Source organism: Paramisgurnus dabryanus, chromosome 20, assembly GCF_030506205.2.
Source record: "Paramisgurnus dabryanus chromosome 20, PD_genome_1.1, whole genome shotgun sequence".
In the NCBI taxonomy this organism is placed as follows: Eukaryota; Metazoa; Chordata; class Actinopteri; order Cypriniformes; family Cobitidae; genus Paramisgurnus; species Paramisgurnus dabryanus.
The window spans coordinates 21,132,344-21,151,301 of NC_133356.1; the positions used below are offsets into that span (position 1 = coordinate 21,132,344).

An 18,958-nucleotide genomic window follows, 5' to 3' on the forward strand; every position below is an offset into this window, starting at 1 on the left:
TTTTTTTATAAAGACGTGAGGTGTTGCACAGACTTATGTAGCTTTGACATCAACATTTCGCGAGAGTGGTTTAAAAGCTGTGCAAAGGGAATAGTATCGCGGTACTTTGTTGTCATTCGATTTACGCAGCGCCACAAAAAGTCGAACACACATGGATGTGGTGGTGTGATTTTGAAAATGACAGTAATTGCGTCTTGCATGTTCTTATATCCATAGTGAAATTGAAATGCTATTAATGAACACGTTAAATGACTCTGATCAGTTCCGCGTGTCTGTTGCTGCGATCAGTTTCACGCTATGTACATCAGGCGAAACATAAAAGCCCATGTATTCTTTCAACATCACGTCTTTACACTGGGGTAAGACCAACCTAAGTTTTTGGATCCATCTGTTGATATTTACTGCTCTCAACTGTTAACATTCTTTCTCACTGAAATAATTAATAATCAAGCCTGTGGATTATGACAGGTGTTAAAAAATGATCATGCATCTCACGTGCGTGTTCAGTTTTGGTCTTAGTATAACTTATTATTAAAAAGCAGTTGTACTAAGCAAGATTTGTTATAAAGTTGATATGCCGCATGCTGTATAATTTAAACCCTAGTAGTAAAAATTCTAGATAACAGTAGACCTTACCATAGTAAATATAAAAATTTACCACAGCATTTAGTACAGTTATCAATTCAGCATAGTTAAAGAATACTATAGTATACATTAACAAAGTATAGTAACTATTACAGTATAATATACTACAGGATACTACAATTTACTGTCGTAATTACTAAGGTATACAACACTATTTTTTATGCCTGTATTAAAAGAATTATTCTATCTTATAAGGAAGTATGTTTACAATACTTCTACTAACCCAACAAACTACTGGTAATTTCACGTTTTTGTTGCGGGTTTGGGTCAGGTTCAGGACTGCGATTGGTTGTCATAAATTTTGCTTTATAAAGACAGCAAACATGCCTTTGATTTTAATATAACAGATCTGACTGAGTGGATCTCTGTCATTTAGGGAACTTCAAAGACAGCAGAGCAGTCCAAAGCCCAACTTAGAAAATTCAAAGATGAAGAGAAGCTTTTTAAAAGAAGATTGCTATCATTACATCAGAGGTTTGCTGATGTACCTGAGAAAACAACAGTAAGTTATTACTTATATGTGTTAAAATCGTTTTGACAAATTAGTTTTGTTAAGTCAGCATTAACTCCACATCATCTCAAGTTTCAGGGAAAAAATCACATATACTTTGAAGATGGCAAAGGAATCTACAGATCAGCCCTGGGACATGGTAAATACTGTACTTTCAAACTACTTTTTGTTTAATAGTCAAGTATACTGTAGGTATAGTCTATTTTTATTATTGGAGTTCCAGGTGAAAACAAAACAACAAAGTAAGTGTGACATGAATGTGCCCAGGTGATGAGGAGATGGTGGAGATCTTCTCTGCTGATTGGGGAGGAGATGTATATGGAACGATCCAGAAGATCAGACTGTCTCCATCAGAGAGCATTATGGCAGCCACTGTGAAGAAAGACCATCACGAGGAGACCAGATGTGTGTTGGTTCATCTAGGGGGAATTTCCCTTTCTCAGAAAGTCCTGCTGGTTTTAGACAATGTTATTAGTTTTGGTAAGTCATTGATCATGCAAATTATACTTGGTTCTTGAATCTGTTCTTGACTAGGTTTTAATTTCATGCAGAATGGGCCACAGATGATGTCCTGTTCTACAGCACACAGGAGACTCTTAAAAGCCTGCATGTTTTTCGTCTTCATCTCAGTGATACCGGTGTCCAGACTGACCTTGTTTATGAAGAGAAAGATCCAGAGTAGGACCAGAGTCCAATCGTTTTTGGTTAAGTGTTCTGTTTGACAGCATTATTGTAGTTTTGTATCTTCTCTGCAGGTTCTTTGTGGAAGTCAGTCATACCAGAGACCAGAGACTGGTCACAATAAACTGTAACAGTAAGAGTAGTTCTGAAGTCTGGTTTATTGACAGCAAGGCTCCATTCTTGTCGCCCACCCTCATTCAGTCCCGTCAGCCTGGTCTACTGTATTTCGTGGAGCACTCGGATGACCATCTGTTTATCCTTGCTAACACTGGAAAAGGACAGGAGTATCAGGTATTATCCCATCATACATCATGCTTGACTTTCTTTATACACAACGTGAGAGGCAAATGTACTACGTATTTCGTCTTGTTTTAGGTCCTCAGGGCACCTGTAGCTTCTCCGTCCATGCCACACTGGGTGCCGTTGTTCAGGCCTGTTCCAGGAACAGTCATTAAAGATATGGAGCTGCTTCAGGATCACTGTGTGTTCACACTGAAAGATTCACAATGTGGACTTCAGATTCAGATTCTTTCCTTAAAAGAGCCCTATGAATTAAAAGCTCTGCAGGTATGAACAAGAAAAAGTGTAAAAACATGAAACACGTTTTTATTCAGAACCAATCACTGGATAGATTTTTTTTTAACTGATTCTTGAGTACTGAAACAAAATGGGCTATAAAAAGTATACATATTTTGATTTAAATACCCCTGGTTTATAGAAGGTAATTTCAGCCAAATTTTAATTAATTAATTAAATAATAATATAAAAAATAAAATGCCAAAATATGTCCCACAGTTGAAAATTAAATGCTTAAATAAAAATTAAAACATTAAATTAAATTATTACATTTTTAAGGTGATAATGCATCTTTCCTGCCAAATTGAAAAATAAAATGCAAATGATGATTTGACATTTTATTTTCAATACAATCTCGAGGCAAGACTGCCAATATTAACATTTAAATGCAAACTTGAAAACTTAAAACATTTGTAAATAGATTTTTTTAAATGTTTTTTATTCATGCCCAATAATAGTGACAAAATTAAAATGTAAAGTTGAGTTTTAAATTTATGTTCTTTTTTATTAATCGCTTTTTATTTTCAACTTTTGCAAATTCAATGTTGATCAGTGGGTTGTTTTTACTTGCTCAAGAAAAGGGGATTGGCTGAAGCAGTGTTGCCAACCTCAGCGACTTTATTGCTACATTTAGTGACTTTTAGACCCATTTAGACAAACCTAGCAACTGTTTGGATGAATCTTAGCATCACATCTGTACATATTGGCTACTGTGTCACTTGTACCGGCCCACAAGTGCCGGGTCTTGCTGTCCCAGTGAAATGTGCGTCTTTCTCTGCGTCTGCCCTCTGTGCATGGAGCTGAGCAGTGAACAACATTTAGACTGTAGGAGCTGACGCGTGGATGAGATTCGCATGCATTGTTTTAATTTCAAAGGAGGAACCAACACTAAAAAAAACACTAGTAACGTCTTTTTCTAAGAATGTTTATATAAGAACTAAGGCCTATTTCCTAGCTTTAGATAAGCCTTATAAATTAAACCAGGCTATGAGGTTTCGATTAAGCCAAGACTATGCCTTTGTTATTTTAGGAAATTTAAGTCGTTTTTAAAAACTTACACTACCGGTTAAAAGTTTTTAAACATTTGACTGAAATGTTAACTATAATCTTAAAAATCTTTTCATCTGAAGGTGAATGATTATATTACTTTCGTAGACCGAATTATACCTGTGCCAAACAGATACATTTTGGTTAATTGAAAACTTAAATTTTAATATATATTTTTTAAATAGATGATTCAATATTGAAGAAAAACAGCCAATAAAAGCCCAGATTAAATGTGAACCCCTTCAATATTCTTAAATAAATTGAATATTTCATTTTTAATAAATAAAAATTATCCTAAGGTGAAACTTCAAGAAGCTTCTTGGTAAAATGGCACGAGGAAGGTTTTGCAATTTCTAGGTAAAGGGTGACTGCACTTCAGATGATAAGAAAGGTGAAACAAGTATTTTACTTTGTCTTGGCCCTGTCTGTCATAATTTTAATAATATGAAGAAAACATGATTATAGTTTAAAGATTCCAATAATTCATTTCAGATTGAAAATGTTGCTCTTTTGATAGATGGCAGGTTTTGCTCGATGTCTTAGAACAGGGGTGGGCAACAGTTTTAGACTGAGGGCCACATTTACTTTGCCAAAGTAAGCGGAGGGCCACACTTGGGAAAACTGCAATTAGACATAGTTACATGACTAATTGGTAAAAATTAATTAATTAAGGCTCCTCTACAGTTACTTTGACAGCCTATTTCAAGGCCTGAAATTTAATTTTGCTAGGCCTGTCTGACCTAGGCTACTCTAACATTACAATAACTGGATTAAATTTCAAGGATTCATTTCCTACCCTGCATATTGTCCTTACGAAAATAAACCATGGTTTTACTACAGTTAAGACCAAAAAACCATTGTTACTGTAGTAAAACCATGGTTTTGCTCATAGTAATCAATTGACCAAAAAAACATGGTTACTACACTTTTACCACAATAAAACCATGGTTACTACAGCAACAGACACACACACACACACACACACACACACACACACACACACACACACACACACACGATTTATTATTATTTCTTTTATATTTTATATTGACAACCACAGTGTTTCCCACAGGATTTTGAGAGACTGTGGCGGTGATGACGTCACACCCCGATTAGCATATATGTGACATCATTGCGTTGTGTTTTACTCTTTGATTTGTCACATTATATTGCATTTTAACACAACTGAATGCTATTTTTTTTACATATTATCTGTTCTGTTGTCTATAAAATAGTGACTAAACAGGACCCAGTAACTCTTTTTGTTTAATCAAACCAGCTCTTTCTTTAACTGCTGCTAAAAACGCGACATCGTCTGAAAAAATCATCATACATTTACATTGAGGCTGTACTTATGTTGCTCTTCTCATCAGTGTTGTTGTGTTATGAGCGCTTTTTTATTTTAAATACGAGTGGTAGTTTTATTCTATATCGCAGACAATTTGTTGCAAATTCAAAAATATGAGAAAATACACGGTTGCTGTTACTACAGAACATGTGCACGGGCATACCGCATCATAGGTGGGGAGAGAGCTCGGACACAGACTCACACCCGAAGGGGGATATGTGGGAAACAATACTGCTAACCTTTTGTTAAGTCATGATGAATATGATCATCCGTCTTCTCTGTTATAACATCCGTGACTGTTGACGTTAATAACGCGAAAAAGAAAGTACACGCAGGAACGTGGAGTTAAAATACTTTTCACTGTTATGTGAGAAAGCTGCGCTGCATGCAACATGAGAGAGGGGAGGGGGCGGGGGCGCGCGCGCGCTGTTGAGGCGCTGCAATGAATTAAGACGTTTTAAATGGTAAAAAAAGTGTAAATGGGAATCATGAAAAATCTATGTGGCACCCAGTGTTGATTCTGTCACTGATAAATCAATGTATGGAAACACTGCAACCATGACAGTTTCATCGAAATTGCGAGTGCATCGCGAGGGCCGGATTGAAGCCCTATGCGGGCCGGATCCGGCCCCCGGGCCGTATGTTGCCCATGTATGTCTTAGAAATTAGTGTTTTGATTAATTTTTTCTGGTAAAAAGTCTTTAACATGGCACTTTCCTAAATACTTTTAAATGGACCCTTTCTAATCATGTAGTTTTTCTATTTTCATCCCAGCTTCCTCAGTGGGCATGTGATCTATCGCCAGAGCGTGTAGGGATTTTGGATGAAGGGTCATTTGGTTTCCTCCTCTCCTCTCCAGTGCACCCACCCTTACGCTACCTCTGCTCCCCCAAGGCACAGCGGCTCTACGTAACAGAGGACAACACCCAGTATATCCCCCTTTCTGAATATAACACAACACGCCTGCAGGCGACCAGCCAGGTGTGAGTCAGTCACTGCAAAAACAGATTTATCAGAACTTGTACTATTTACAGCACAACCACATTAACACATGACAGCCCATATTTTCAATTACAGCTATATAGCATTCAGCAACACATTAACCCTGATAAACAGCATTATGAATTGAAGTGACCACTGTGAGATCCAAGTTATAATCAAATTTTTGAAGTAGGAGTTTGATTTGAATCTTAGTCATTATTAAGGATATCAAGGTTATATTTGATTGGATTTTCACAGGCAACATCACAAAAATAACTGGAGCACGAGATCTATAATGTATCAGTATTTGTGTTTTTAGGATGGAACAATGGTGCCGTTGACTCTTTTTCACATGCCTGCATTAACTGATCTGAGTAAAGCTCCAGTGCTTTTGCATGTATATGGAGCTTATGGTATAGACCTCAACATGACCTTTAGTCCTGAGAAGAGACTGCTGCTGGAGGATGGCTGGGCTCTGGCCTACTGCCACGTAAGGTACCGGACTCTTAAATATTAATGCCAGCATTTAACAGCACAAAACCATGTTTACACAATACCCAAGTTATTGGGTTCTGACCTGTGTTTCTGTTGCTATCTGTCTAGGGGCGGTGGTGAATGTGGTCTAGCTTGGCACAGGTCAGGTTCTTTGCTGCAAAAGCAAAGGGGAGTGGAAGATCTTGCATCTTGCATTCAGACTCTTCATCGCTTGGGAGTGTCTCAGCCCACTTTGACTGCCCTTACTGCTCGCAGCGCCGGAGCCGTCTTAGCGGGGGCATTGTGCAACCAAAACTCGCAGCTTCTCAGAGCTGTTATTCTACAGGTGGACGTTTAATGCATCATTGCATACATATTCCCTAAAGCTTTTTCATTTATTGAGATTATATAATGCTGCAATTCTTGGCAGGCACCTTTTCTAGATGTACTGGGCACTATGCAAGACCCTTCTCTTCCACTTACTATAGAGGAAAGGGGAGAGTGGGGAGACCCCCTTTTAAGCCCAGAGCACAGGGACAACATTGCCTCTTACTGCCCCTGTCACAACATCACACCTCAGGTAAATCACTGTAAGATAACATAATCTATGTGTTTAAAAAATTATGCTGCAAATAAAGTAAGGATTGTATGTAATTTCCAGCTTTACCCATCCATGCTGATCACAGCATACTCAGAGGATCGCAGAGTTCCATTATCAGGGGTTATGAATTATGTGGAAAGACTGAAGAAAGCCATTAATGTGTATACTTCTGGAGCCGGCGCTAACAGTGAGTGTATATGTCTTTAACTTTTAAGTTAACTTAAAGGTGCCATAGAATGTAAAACTGTATTTACCTAGGCATAGATGAATAATAAGAGTTCTGTACATGGTAATGAAATATAGAATTGTGTGAAGTATAATGGAGATAAACTTAGAAGGTCACCGGTCGAAATCCCAGCTCTCAAACCATCCGTGGATTAAGAGAAGCACTTATACTCTCCCCTCAGGAAAGGAAAGCACTGATCTGGAAACAGGTGATTTGCAGAGCGATTCCTCTCTGTATCAACCTGAGGTCACCTTGTGTGTGAGCTGCTCTGTGAGATACGCTGTCAGCACATCTCAGTCCAGACTCCCTCTGCAGCATTAAGAATCTGCATATATACACACACACACACACATGTATACAGACACCTCATCTTACGTCCCACACACATGTAACAGACTAAAAAAGAACAACTCCCTGTAATCTCTACCTTTCTCTCCACAAAATAAATGCTGATCAGGCATGCTGACAGTTTGGATGATTAACATGTTTATGAGATGAATCAGGCGGGGAGATAAACAATACAAGGTCAGGAGACGGCTTTTGAAACGTGGACCAGAAAAGAAGAGGAATAGAGAGAGACGCCTGTGGCCGTGCTGCAGATAAGAGGCAGATGACAGAGTTTAAGGATTAAGAATGTGATTTTTGCACTCGGCTTCACTTTAGAAAGATCCCATTACCATGGGGAAAAAGCCTGCCAGGCACAATAGTGGGCCAAGAGTACCTACTTAACATGGCAGCATCTCGTTCACTCTGTGTAAAAAAACATTGACCTTAAAGTGTTGCATATGCATTATGATGGAGAGCCAATAAACCTGATTATGCTTGGTTGTACTTATTGATAGCCCCGTAATAAATACACTGTAAAAAAAAGATTTGTTAGTTTAACTTAAAAAGTACACTTGACAAAACGCGTGGACACTGGTTTCACGTGATTGAAATAAGTCTTAATACACAATCATTTTATTTTAATAAAACTTGATTCAATCATGTTGAACTGGTGTCCAGGGTGGCACTGTTCCTCACAGCAAGAAGGTCCCCGGTTCGAGCCCTAGCTAGGTCAGGTGCCTTTCTTTGTGGAGTTTGCATGTTATCCCTGTGTCAGCGTGGTTTACTCCGGTTTCTTCCCACAGGCCAAAAACATGCAAGTTAGGCAAATTGAAAATGCCAAATTGTCCCTGCCCAAGCTGTGTATGGATCAACTTGTCTGAATTAAACTTTTGTATGGATTAACTGGTTTTCGCCAAGAATATAGCCATAGATGCTGGAATGGCATAAAGAAATAAAGGAAGAAGAACAGTTTTTTTATTTTATTTCATTTTAAGAAAAATGAACTTTTTTCAGTGCAAGTTCCCTGGTTGCCTTAAAATTAGTATCTAATTCAACTTAAACAGTTTAGTTAACTGAAAAAGATTTTTTTATTAAAAGTAAACATTTTTGTCAACTAATATTTTTAGGTTGAATAACCTTAAAATTTTAAGGCCACCAGGTAATTCTTTTTTATTTTTTAAGTTGAACCAACTTTTATTTACAGAATTTCTTTTCATTAAATTGGTTAGGCTTACAATACTTCTACAGCATTTATTACTCTTAGTTCATGTTAATTACAGCATTAACTAATACAATTTTGAAATTAAAAGTTGTAACTATTGTACTAATTTTAAAGGAATATTCCACTTTCTAAAAAAAATCCAGATAATTTACTCTCCCCTATGTCATCCAAGATGTTGATGTCTTTCTTTGTTCAGTCGAGAAGAAATTAAGTTTTTTGAGAAAAAAATTTCAGGATTTTTCTCTAGAGTTTATTGGTCCTCAACACTTTACAGTTTCAATGCAGTTTAAAATTGCAGTTTCAATGCAGGTCCAAAGGGCTCTAAACAATCTCAAAAAGGCATAAGGGTCTTATCTAGCAAAACAATATGCACTTTAAACCACAATTTCTCTTCTTCCACCAGCCATGTGACATGCCAGCACCACCTTATGTAATACGTAAGCAATTCGAAAGGTCACACATGACACATGCAAAACTACCGCCCCAGTGTTAACAAGTGTTGAGAAAGAGGACCGTTCCAGCGTTGTTGTGTGTGGAATGATACTAATTCATGTCTTTGTGTCAGTTTATTGTTTAAAATGGTACTCAAATGTATGCATTACGTAGGGTCGCGCTGGCGCGTCACACAGCTGGTGCAAGAGGATAAGTTGTGGTTTAAAGTCCTTTTATTTTGCCAAAATTACAATAGTTTTGCTAGATAAGCCCCTTAATGCCTGGTTTGGATCATTAGAGGTCTTTGATGCTCAGTTGAAACTGCAATTTTAAACTGCATTGAAACTGTAAACTGTTGAGGTCCAATAATGTCTATTAAATTGAGAAAGATCCTGGAATTTCTTCTCGACTGAACAAAGAAAGACATCAACATTTTGGATGACATGTGGGTAAATTAGCTTTTTTTAAGAAAGTGGAACCTTGGTGTGTTACCATAAAATCTATAAGATCTGTAAATATTAGTTACTGTAAAATGCATTAAAGGAACAGTATGTAAGAAATGTATATCAATTAATCATAAAATGGCCCTGATATGTCACTAGACATTAAGAAATCATTTTCATTTCAAATACTTATATCACTCACAACAGTGGTCTGGCCAGGATATTGTTATTTAAAAAGTGGAGTTGCAGCCCTCAACTGATGTTTATGTTGTCATTTTGTGTATTGGCCACCAGCTGTGTGATTGCAGTACCAGTTTTAGCCACAAGTTTTGTGAGTGCAATACCAGTTTTGGCCACAATCCTACATACTGTTCCTTTAACTGTTTCATTAGAAACCCGTGCCCTTTTTTATAACCCATCTTTTTATATGATCTGTATTGTTGTACCTTCAGCACATGTTCCTGTTGTCATTCTGGACATCCAGTCAGGCGCTGATCACTTTGGACCTGAGGATTTTTACCTATCCTTAAATGAGGTGCAATAAGATTATGTTCCATAACCTTTTCATATTGTGTTACATTCAGGTCAACACCTAACTCTTGTATCACTTCTGGATATTATAAAGCTTTAGATGTATTTTCAAGCTTATGAATACATAAGTTTCTAACCCATTATGATCAAGTAATATATATATATATTTTTTTTTACATATTTTTTTTACATAACTGTAGATGGGCATTGGCCGCTATGAGATTTTGGCACAGTTTTACGGTGCTGCTGTATTGTTGTTGCAACACTAAAATGTGTTATCTTCAAATGTCTGCATATAGAAACAACAACTTTTTAACAGGGCACAATATATTTTAACTTTAAGCAACATACAACATGTATGCCAGGTAATCCAAACCCGGTCCAGGAAACTTTTCCAAATCAATTATATGACTTAATGATTTTATTTATTTAATTTTGCTCATATCTTGAAAAAATTGTAGCGGTTTTGAAACCTTGATTCTTTAAAACCTCTGTATACCTTTAAACCCGTAACCGGCCCATGCCTGTAGTTGTATTGTTCACGCCTGTAGTGTTGTTTGGTGTTAGATATTAACCTGTAGCAGACTCTGCTCTGGTTAGAAAGCTGTTTATAAGAAACAGCTTACATGTTTACCATTTTATGTCTTAGTAGATTTTATGGCGTTATATAGTAATATATTTCTCTGTATTCAAAGTTGTTTCATTAGTTTTTTTTTATGTTTCTCTCACAGACTGCCCGACAGTTAGCCTTCCTGTACAGAGAACTCCGACTCAACCACCAAAAAACAGAGACAAACAGGAAGGTGACACGCAACTCCCATTAACCCCAAAACTGAAACAGAGTGTTATTGTGAAACAACCTGATCAAGTTTTTTATTTTTATATAAACCAAACATTGATTTTGTTACATAGATGTTTGAAATCTTCAAATAAACTGACGAATAAAAACTCATATCTCTTGTTTTTCTAGAATCGTTTCTCAGCACTTATACAAAATATCAAGTGTGTCAAGATAGCAGGCTTTCTCTGAAACATAGCACTCAGATGCATGATTAAGATGAAACCTCTTACTGGTGGAATATTCCAGAAGCAATCCCTGCCCTTTAAATGTTGAAATTCTTGATTTTGAGAAGGTTGTCTGGCTTATCGGTACCGTACTTAAATGCACAGTTAGGGTATCCGGCAGCTCACTAACCGAGGACAGGTCGGTTTCAGTATCCTCCCCAAAATTTAGTACCACCAAGAAGGCTTTCCGGTGCCCGTCCATCTCACGCAAATAGGCAAATACATTAGGATCACTCCTGACGTAGCAGAACCAGCCTCGGCTCAGGGCGAGCTCAGAACCTCTCAGCAAACTCAGGGTACGGTACTGGAAAATGATGGAATTGGGATCATCCAGCTGAACCTAGAGAAGACAGAGGATTTGGGTACTTGAACTCATAAATTCATAGTTACAGCATTTTAGAAGCAACGTACCTCCACATTGACAGTTTTGTAGTCTGGAGCTACATCGAGCCAAGTGCCGTTTTCATTGTCACTAAAGCCAGCGTTGAGTTCATCGCTCCACTGCATTGGCGTTCGCTGTGGGTCTCGGCTGTTGTTCTAGATAGTTGAAATATTATAACTATACCAGTGTGCTACAGTACAACACGTTGCAGTTAATTGTTACTTTTTAAAACAAACAGTGCTTGATTTTTACTTACTGGATTGAACTTTCCGAAAGGATCCTGGATAACAGATACATTTACATTCACCATTCCAATCTCTTCTCCGTAGTATGTTGTGGGAGTTCCAGGCAGTGTTAACAACATCATGTTTATAGCATGTACATATTCTTTTCCAGCACTCGAGGCTATTCGCGGCTTGTCGTGGTTTCCCACCTACGAACAAAATATGCTTTCATCATGTAACAAATGTTGAATTTACATATGGTTTATATTTTAGTCCAAAGTGTATTATCCAGAAAATGGTCCGTAGCTGTCACTAAGGCGGTACCATTTCAAAAAGTACACCTTTGAAAGAGTTCATATTAGTATCTCAAAGATGCATATTGGTATAAAACGTATACATATCTGTTCCTAAATGGTACAAATTAAGAGGACCTTTTTTAAGAGTGCTGCCCCAAAGACCGCTTGGGACCATTTTTTCTGCTGGTCCAACCGATGCTTTGATTTTAGGCAGGGACTATACACGTGTTTGCATTTCACACTTCTGATTTCTCAAAAAACAAGCCAATGTGGAATTGCTCACCACCCAGTTTGGCCATTTTCCCTCCGGCATGTTTGACATCCAATAATCGACCAGTTCTTTGGCTTTATTTCCCGAAAGGTCATCAGGAAGATACAGCAAATAGAAGTTAAAGGGAAAGTCACTTTCTGTGATGTAACTTGTGCCGTAGTACCTCATGGTTTTTTCAATTTCCTCATAGTCATAACTTTCTATCACCATGAACCTGATCAAAAAAAGAAGCCACTTAAAAAAAGAAAATACGGAGATATTTGGAAAGCAGTAAAGGTTTTTTTACAGTACCTGTGGCGACCGGGCTCTCTGCTGTAGATGTCCATCTCTATCCTCCAGTTAGTCAAGATCTCATGAAGCCCCGGCTGCGAGTAAGTGTAGTCATGAAACAACTCGAACTCTGTGTCCACAGTCGCCTGAAGAAGATTAGACAGAGAGAGGAAATAATTTTGGGCATAACACACAACTGAAAATATATGACGTGCACCAATTAAAGGTGCAGTGTGTACATTTTATGAGGATCTATTGACAGAATCTAATATACATAACTATATTATCAGTGGTGTATAAAGACCTTACATAATGAACCACTATGTCTTATTATGTTATTACCATTTTTATCTACATGCACCACGGGTCCCCTTACATGGAAGGCACCATTTTGAGCCGCCATGTTTCTACAGGACAAACTGCTCTATAGAGCGTGTTTTGTCACTATTTTGTCTCAGACAAAGACATGTTTGTCCTGAGATGCTACCGTAGCCTCTCTGTGTGTTTCGAAAGAGAGGGGTGAGTGGTGTACTGAGTCGTTGGTTGCAATTCACAACCTCACCACTAGATGTCACTAAAATCTATACAGTACACCTTTAATTCTTACTGTAAAAAATGCTTTTATATGTGGCAAAATAAGCTAAATTTCCAGAAGATTGAAACAATAAACACAGGACTGCTATAATTTGTGTGGTCTGGTACAATATTGTATGGTCGGATTCGGAACCTGTGTATAGATGCATTTAGTTCCTGATTGTTTGGTATTTCAATGCATTTATCTTTAGAAGAGACGTTTATCGAAAAATGACTTCCAAATGTGAGGAATAAACAATATATAATTGAGGGCCAAAATTATTTTAATGGTGATTGACAGCATGCCACATATGTGTGTAACAAAAAAAGGCAAAGATGTGGAGGTGCAAGACAATCAAGTCATGCCAAGACCTTGCTAAAGTCTTCAGTGGCTTTGTATTCGTCTGGAATAATTAAAATGATTTGCCTGTAAATCCAGAAAAATATGCACATAAAATAATTGACTTACTGGATCTTGGTCAGGATTAACCTGGGGTTCATTTCTTAAATGTTTGGCTTCAAGCATGTGTTTCACAGCATCCATGCGGAACCCATCCACCCCTTTCTCCAGCCAGAAATGGATTATGTCCTATTAAAGAGACAGGAACCAAAGATCAAAGAGGGTCCATGCTTGTAGTGAAACTTGATATGGTTTGCTGAATATGGTAGATAACTTTGAAAGTCTGGATAAATAGCCTTTTTGTTAAATATCTTGAAGGCTAATGTTGTGTTTACACCAGCCGCGGTATGGGCGGCAAAAACACGCTATTCGCACGTAGTTGGACGCTTCAACATTTGAGTTCATTCGCGCGTGAAATTCTAGTCATTCGAGAAATTCACGTGGAAATTCACGTCATGGGAGGGGCTTCTGGGACTCCGCCACTCCGCTCGCTTCCTGTAATCACGTCACTACTACAGCAAGGTCCTGATTGGTTAACGTGGCACGGAAATCCGCTGAAGTTCAAATTTTTCAACTCGTGTTTTTTTCCGCGGCAATGCTTAATTCGCGCCATCCGCACTGCAGCATAGTAATCCGCGTGTAATGTCGTCTTTGCATTGATTTAACATGTAAATCACCCGCGCTTGCCACCTCTATCGCGGCTGGTGTAAACGCAGCATTATACCTTTACTTCCAGAGATCTCAACATACATTATGGTTAAATCATTTGACTCTTGCTAAAATTAAAACATGCACTATACAGAAAACTAAGTACAATACAACTGACGCACTAAACAGTTATACCACAACCCAGAACTGGACTGGTTTTAGACAGTCTTGAGTAAACACAGAAAAATAGTTTGTTTATTAACAAAATGAGAATAAAACACTACAAACCAGGGCTAAAAAATAATTTGTTGCAGATATTCAATACAAATACATGATTAAATTACGTATTTCCCAAGTATGTTTGAATGAGTGGATGCTTATTTTTTTTCAACACATCCCTTTTTCTTTCCTACCATCACAACAGTGTATATAAATTGGTTGTAAATGCAAATCTAGCACTGCCTAATAGTGTCATATCATGCTTAGCAACTATAAACTGTCTGCAGGTACTGTAGGCCAGTGGTTCTCAAACTGGGGGCCCCAGTTTGATGACAATTTAAAAAATACTTTATCATAAATTCTGTGTAATTAAACCTAAACAAAAAAGGCTACCAACCAACAGCACCACATTGTATAATTTAATATGTTTTGTTTAGTTTTAATTTTAGAATGTTTCAGGTCAAAGGATTATTTGGGGGGCCACAAGGGGATGCATCGTACACAAGGGGGGCCACACACCGAAAAAGTTTGAGAACCACTGCTGTAGGCAAATTAACTCTTACGTGGCTTATTTTAAATTGGCCAACACATTAAAAGTCAATTTAATCCATCATCTTTAGTGCTGTAGTGTCAATTTTATAGTCACACAGATGTTTTATGTGCCTTACCGTCATCTCCTGTATAACTTTGGGGTTACGGAAATTGAGGTCTGGCTGTTCTTTGAGGAACTGATGGAAATAGCACTGGTTTCTCATTTCATCATATTCCCAGGAGGAATTCCCAAACACGCTCACCTAACAAATCCAACAATGTGACACTATAGTCAACCCATTTACAACTATATGCAGATTTTAAAAATACTTTTAAATATAACAAATCAAATGAAATAAAGCCTTAAGGTTGTACAAACGTTATTTAAAAGTAAAAAGTTGGATCTACTTCAATTGGTAACACATAAAAGAACCAAGTTTTGTCAACTTAACTTTTCTTCAAGTAAACCATTTAAGGTGAAACAACTTTTTTGGTAACACCTAAAAATGTAAGCTTTTTCAACTAAACATTTTCACTTAAAGTTATCAATTGAAGTAACTTTTTGAGTTTATCCAACTTTCACGTTTTACATTGTATAACACTTTATTGATGATCATTGATGATCTCTATGTGCTCGACCTGATTCTGCCAAGTGGTTGATGTCCTCAGGGCAATATATTTTGTTGACCCAAGGAAAACATTTTTGTAAATAAAACCCAAACCCCAGCCCTAACCATAACTGATCCCGGCCTGATCATTTTAAGATCTGATTTTAAGAGTTGGCTAATTCGTATGAATTCATATGAAGTTAATTGTGCAAAAACGTATGATTCCATGAAAAAAAAACAACGAAACCCAACCCCTAACTCCGCCCCTAACCCCAAAGCCACAGGGGTCAAGGCAAATCGTACAATAACTTACGAATGTGGTTGTATGAATTAATACGAATTAGCCAACTCATAAAATACGTACAAATACTCGTGAGATAACGTTGCTGAACCCTAAAATCAAAAGGAAATGATAAGTGAAAAGCAATGCTCTAGAAGCAGCTAATCCTGGTTGTAATCTTAAACTTGAAACAACGAAATGAAACAACACTGATATCTTATTGGTTGATTGAAATGTTGTCACATGGACATCAACCACTTGCCAAAATCAGGAGAGACATTTTTATGTAGAGTAAAAAAAACTGATAATGTTACTGGTACAATGGCGATCTCCATTCATTTGTTGGTATTCTAGGGATTGACATTCATACCCAGTTATTTGGAGGTTTGTCCTTTGTGCAGTTAACCCAGATATAGTAGTCCTTATAGGGCTCAGTGCTATTTCGGCTTAGTTGGAACCAGTTGTGTTTGTCGCTGGTGTGGTTAGGTATGTAATCCATGATCAGCTTCAAACCTGGGCCAGAGAAAATGTGTAAAAGCTAATATGACCACGAGAGTACTGACCTGACCTGGCACAATAATGTTACAGGTTTAACACATTTACAAGACTTTATAAGTTAATTATTAATCATTGCTTTACTCAAGAAACCCATTCCATGAGCCTTATACTGTTTAACTTTGTAGACACACATTTACATGTCACTGATGTTGACTGATTTATATCATTGATCATTTATTCTAATGCATGATATATGCCCACCTTTGTCATGCATGCTTGCCAAGAGGTCATCGAAGTCCTTCATGGTTCCAAAGAGAGGGTCGACTTGCCTGAAGTCTTCAACATCATACCCAAAGTCCCTCATGGGAGATTTGTAGAAAGGACTGATCCAGATGGCTTTAATATTCAAGTATTCGAAATGACTCAGTTTCTCCTTGATTCCTGAAGTGAACCGTGACAGCATTTATTAAATGATAGAATTGCCACCCTTATACATATATAATATATTCTTCTTTGTAATCATTGTCAACCAAATCACATTGCTCTTTTCTTCTGAATATTACGGTCATTTTGAAAGGTCACTAAAATGATTTATGTGTAAGATAAGATTGTGTCTTATCATCCATCGTGCGTACTTCTTGTGAGCATATTTCAAGGAAAAACAATAATGAGTCTCTAATGTACTGCTGTAAAATCTGTTTGGCACTTTATTGCATGTGCAAATGCGGTTTTGACCATTAAGGACAATTCAACATAGCATAAACAGAAAACAGTGCCATATGGAAAGCTTTTATGCATTTGTTTATGTTTTGTCTCTAAAAAGCATACTAACATATTTTAAGATAATTAAATACATTTTTTACCTATTCACCTGAAAAGTCTTCCTAAAGCGAGTCAAAATTTACCTTTAAGATCTCCAACACCATCAGCATTTGAATCTTTAAATGACCGTGGATAAACCTGATAGACAGGGGACACCTGCCACCAGCTGAGGCATCGAGGTGACAGCGCCACAATCGCAATGGTCACACCGATGAGGACCAGAGTGCACAGAATGATCAGCCAAAACAAAATCTCTCGAGGGACCCGGTAGCGAGCTTGTTTGGAGTATAGCATCAGAACCTCTTTGGGCATTCCAGCATAAGGTTTGATCTGTGTGTACGGGATCTCCTCCTGCCCGGTGACAGAGACGCATGTAGGCTCATGATTTGATCTATCGTGCTCCTCTTGAAAGGCTGGATTTTGGATGCCGTCTTGTAGCTCCAGTGCGTCGATGTTTGTGATTTTGGTTAAACTCATATTGCAGGCGTAGATCACTATTAGTCACAGAGCACAGGAACAAATGTAAGAGCCAAACAGCAAAAGTCCTCTTAAATAGAGGCATTCACAAGTCCATAGTACACAGCTCTCCATCCTTCAGATACACAATAAAACCCCTCCCACAGGAATGCTGGCAGTCCTGAGAGAAGAGATTACCAGGCCCATTCACACACTAACTTGGCTACATATTATTGAAAAGTCAGATAACTTGAGGCTAACACTGACAAATTACAAGGCTTTTGACAACTGTTTATGCAGGATTTCTTCTGAATATCTGCATGTAATCAAAATGTTGTTTTTTAAAGAATAATTCAGTAAAATTTACAAATAATGAAAAATTAAGATGCAGATATATTTAAGCTAATATGTAAGATTGTAAGCAGACCTTGTGTTTATAGCTATAAGTCTCTTTTTTTAATGTGGAACTTTGTTATAGATATCCGATCTATTCAGGTGAATTTCATAGCTTGAATTATAATTCATTTATTGTTACAGATACAGCAAATGTTTACACTCCTGTAGCTAAATCTCGACAGAAAAAAACAGCTCATAAAATCATCTAATACAAATCACACATAAAACAAATAGTTTATCTGTCTGGCAAGCTGTAATCTGATTGGCTGTCTTTACCCAACATAAGGCGATATTTTAGTCCATATGGAAAGCAACTCATGTTTACAAGATAATTTGATGTTTCAATTAGATGATTATTTAGCATCAAATCTCTTGAACTTTTAAAGAGAGGTTAGTATGAGAAACTGGATATTCATAAGCAAAACCGTAAATTCTGCTTTTCTTTATGTCTGTTAAATCACCAGTCAATAGAGATGTGCTACTTTAAAGCATACACAACCAATAAAAAAGTATCAGTCAATACACATTTTCCTTTGTCTGAACAACCATTGTAACTAGGCATGGGCCGGTATAAGATTCTGGCGGTATGATAACCTTTAGCAAAAATACCACGGTTTCACAGTGTTGCGGTATTACCATTGTAACACTAAATTGTGTTATTTTCAAATGCCGGGTACAATAAAGCCTTTAAATTATAATATGCTTTCAAAACATATATAATATTTTCGTAATATATATTAAATGTAAACATCAAATCAATCACATGACTTCATGATTTAATGAATTTTGTATAAACACAGCTCATACCTTGGAGACGGTATCACAGAACATTTTAGTGGTTTTGAAACCTTGACTGTTTTAAACCTCGGTATACCTTGAAACCGGTAATCGGCCCATGCCTAATTGTAACATCATACTTTTTTATGTTGGACTAGGTCCTAGGGTCAGATTTTTTTGCGATACACCCAAACTTT

General features: G+C 37.3%; 2 protein-coding genes across 5 annotated transcripts; one reads left to right on the forward strand and one right to left on the reverse strand.

Moving 5' to 3' along the window:
- Positions 1-116: 116 nt before the first annotated feature.
- On the forward strand, positions 117-10,997 carry prepl (prolyl endopeptidase like). 4 transcript variants are annotated; one of them, XM_065296976.1, is made up of 15 exons: positions 117-359; positions 1,022-1,147; positions 1,229-1,295; positions 1,424-1,636; positions 1,708-1,834; positions 1,912-2,128; positions 2,213-2,404; positions 5,583-5,789; positions 6,109-6,284; positions 6,393-6,609; positions 6,694-6,843; positions 6,925-7,051; positions 7,272-7,298; positions 9,967-10,049; positions 10,777-10,997. In XM_065296976.1, the coding sequence occupies exons 1-15, from the start codon at positions 249-251 to the stop codon at positions 10,867-10,869; spliced, it is 2,133 nt and encodes a 710-aa protein (XP_065153048.1). In that variant the 5' UTR covers positions 117-248; the 3' UTR covers positions 10,870-10,997. The 4 variants fall into 4 exon arrangements, with proteins under 4 accessions (XP_065153048.1, XP_065153049.1, XP_065153051.1 ...); XM_065296977.1 differs by lacking the exon at positions 7,272-7,298; XM_065296979.1 differs by lacking the exons at positions 117-359; positions 1,022-1,147 and having other exon boundaries at positions 1,374-1,636.
- Positions 10,889-17,836, reverse strand: slc3a1 (solute carrier family 3 member 1). Its single transcript, XM_065296980.2, has 10 exons — positions 17,216-17,836; positions 16,572-16,751; positions 16,183-16,325; positions 15,062-15,187; positions 13,596-13,715; positions 12,575-12,699; positions 12,296-12,497; positions 11,749-11,925; positions 11,522-11,647; positions 10,889-11,450 (listed from the first exon to the last, which is right to left on the reverse strand). The coding sequence occupies exons 1-10, from the start codon at positions 17,607-17,609 to the stop codon at positions 11,025-11,027; spliced, it is 2,019 nt and encodes a 672-aa protein (XP_065153052.1). The 5' UTR covers positions 17,610-17,836; the 3' UTR covers positions 10,889-11,024.
- Between the last annotated feature and the right edge of the window lie 1,122 nt (positions 17,837-18,958).

Coding starts and splice junctions, on each gene's coding strand:
- prepl (XM_065296976.1), top strand. CDS start 249: ATGACTCTGATCAGTTCCGCGTGTCTGTTGCTGCGATCAGTTTCACGC. Junction 1,296..1,423: donor CAGATCAGCCCTGGGACATG/GTAAATACTGTA, acceptor GAATGTGCCCAG/GTGATGAGGAGATGGTGGAG. Junction 7,052..7,271: donor TTCTGGAGCCGGCGCTAACA/GTGAGTGTATAT, acceptor CTCTCCCCTCAG/GAAAGGAAAGCACTGATCTG.
- slc3a1 (XM_065296980.2), bottom strand. CDS start 17,609: ATGAGTTTAACCAAAATCACAAACATCGACGCACTGGAGCTACAAGAC. Junction 13,716..15,061: donor AAGTTATACAGGAGATGACG/GTAAGGCACATA, acceptor TCTCTTTAATAG/GACATAATCCATTTCTGGCT. Junction 12,498..12,574: donor AGAGAGCCCGGTCGCCACAG/GTACTGTAAAAA, acceptor TTTTTTGATCAG/GTTCATGGTGATAGAAAGTT.